This window comes from Sinocyclocheilus rhinocerous, unplaced genomic scaffold, assembly GCF_001515625.1.
Source record: "Sinocyclocheilus rhinocerous isolate Xijiao unplaced genomic scaffold, SAMN03320098_v1.1 scaffold45, whole genome shotgun sequence".
NCBI lineage: Eukaryota > Metazoa > Chordata > Actinopteri > Cypriniformes > Cyprinidae > Sinocyclocheilus > Sinocyclocheilus rhinocerous.
Window position 1 is genome coordinate 1,287,162 of NW_015632734.1, and position 1,326 is coordinate 1,288,487.

A 1,326-nucleotide genomic window follows, 5' to 3' on the forward strand; every position below is an offset into this window, starting at 1 on the left:
CAGCGTCGCCCTGGAAACAAGCGAGGAGCACCTGGCCATCATCATCACAGGCTGATCGGTCACAGCTGCACCTCATCAGGCGGCGGCTACATAAACCACGCAAGCCCTGCCATCTAGGAGATTCCTCCATGAGACTGAGCACTAACTCGCCCTCTCACTTTTCCCACAGAAAGCAGCGTGTGACCGACCAGCCCCACAGGAGCACTGCACGGACCCTCTGCACTGGGAAGACGGAAGAGAGCACTCACGGCACCGGAGCACCTACCTGGACCTTTCTCACTAACACCCATCACCCCAATAAATCCACCCTCCGGGGTATTGATTGAGATTACTTGTCGTGTAATTCTTCACCCCATTACACTGGTGGAGAATGCAGGCAAATCAGTGAAGAATCACCGACAAGCGATCTTCTTCACCTCACCTTTTTTCCTTGTTTTTGTCTCCGGTTTCTGTCACAGGCGAGCGCTCCTCCCCCACCATGGACGAAATCCTCCAGCGGCTCACCGAGGTTAGCATCCGCCAGCAACAAATTGTTGAGCACCTCGCCACCCGTCAAGGAGAGACGGAGCAGGGACTCGCGGCACTGCGTGCCGCCGCCGCTCAACGCGTTCCGCTGCCGGACCCCCGAGTGCAAGCCGCGAAGCTGCTACCCAAGCTGACCCCTCATGATGACGTAGAAGCCTTCTTACAAATGTTCGAAGCGACGGCCACCTTGGAAGGGTGGCATCAGGATGACTGGGCACGGGTGCTGGCTCCCCTGCTGACAGGTGAAGCGCAGCGTGCATACTTCACTCTTCCCGCCGCCTCCGCCGATCAATATAAGGAGGTCAAGAAGGAAATCCTAGCCCGCCTGGGGTTATCCCCTATCTGTGCCGCCCAGCACTTCCACGAGTGGGAGTATAAGCCCCGTCTGCCGGCCCGTGCCCAGGCCGCCGAACTCACACGACTCGCGCAGCACTGGCTGCTGGAGGGGGCTCCATCGGCTGGACAGGTGGCGGAGCGCGTGGTGATTGACCGTATCCTCCGAGCCCTTCCCCGATCCCACCGACAGGCAGTGGGGATGAGGAACCCAACCACCACCTCCGAGCTGGTGGAGGCTGTCGAGCTGGCGGATGCGGCCCAACACTGGGATGCTGGGGAGCGAGCGCCGCCATTTCCCCGGAGGGTGGTCCAGGAGCGGCGCGCGTGCCGGAGGGCACCCCGCGACCAGTAGGCAGGCCGGCGGCTCCCTCTCCGCGGGATGAGCCCATGCCAACAGAAGTCCCCGCACGGACCTGGCTGGCAGGCTGCATTGTGCACCGCGACCTGCCGGTTGGAGCGCCAGAG

At 61.8% G+C, this 1,326-nt stretch overlaps 1 protein-coding gene across 1 annotated transcript; it reads left to right on the forward strand.

Moving 5' to 3' along the window:
* Positions 1-294: 294 nt before the first annotated feature.
* LOC107742977 (uncharacterized) lies at positions 295-1,213 on the forward strand. Its single transcript, XM_016556066.1, has 2 exons — positions 295-315; positions 459-1,213. The coding sequence occupies exon 2, from the start codon at positions 479-481 to the stop codon at positions 1,211-1,213; it is 735 nt and encodes a 244-aa protein (XP_016411552.1). The 5' UTR covers positions 295-315; positions 459-478.
* The last annotated feature ends 113 nt before the right edge of the window (positions 1,214-1,326 follow it).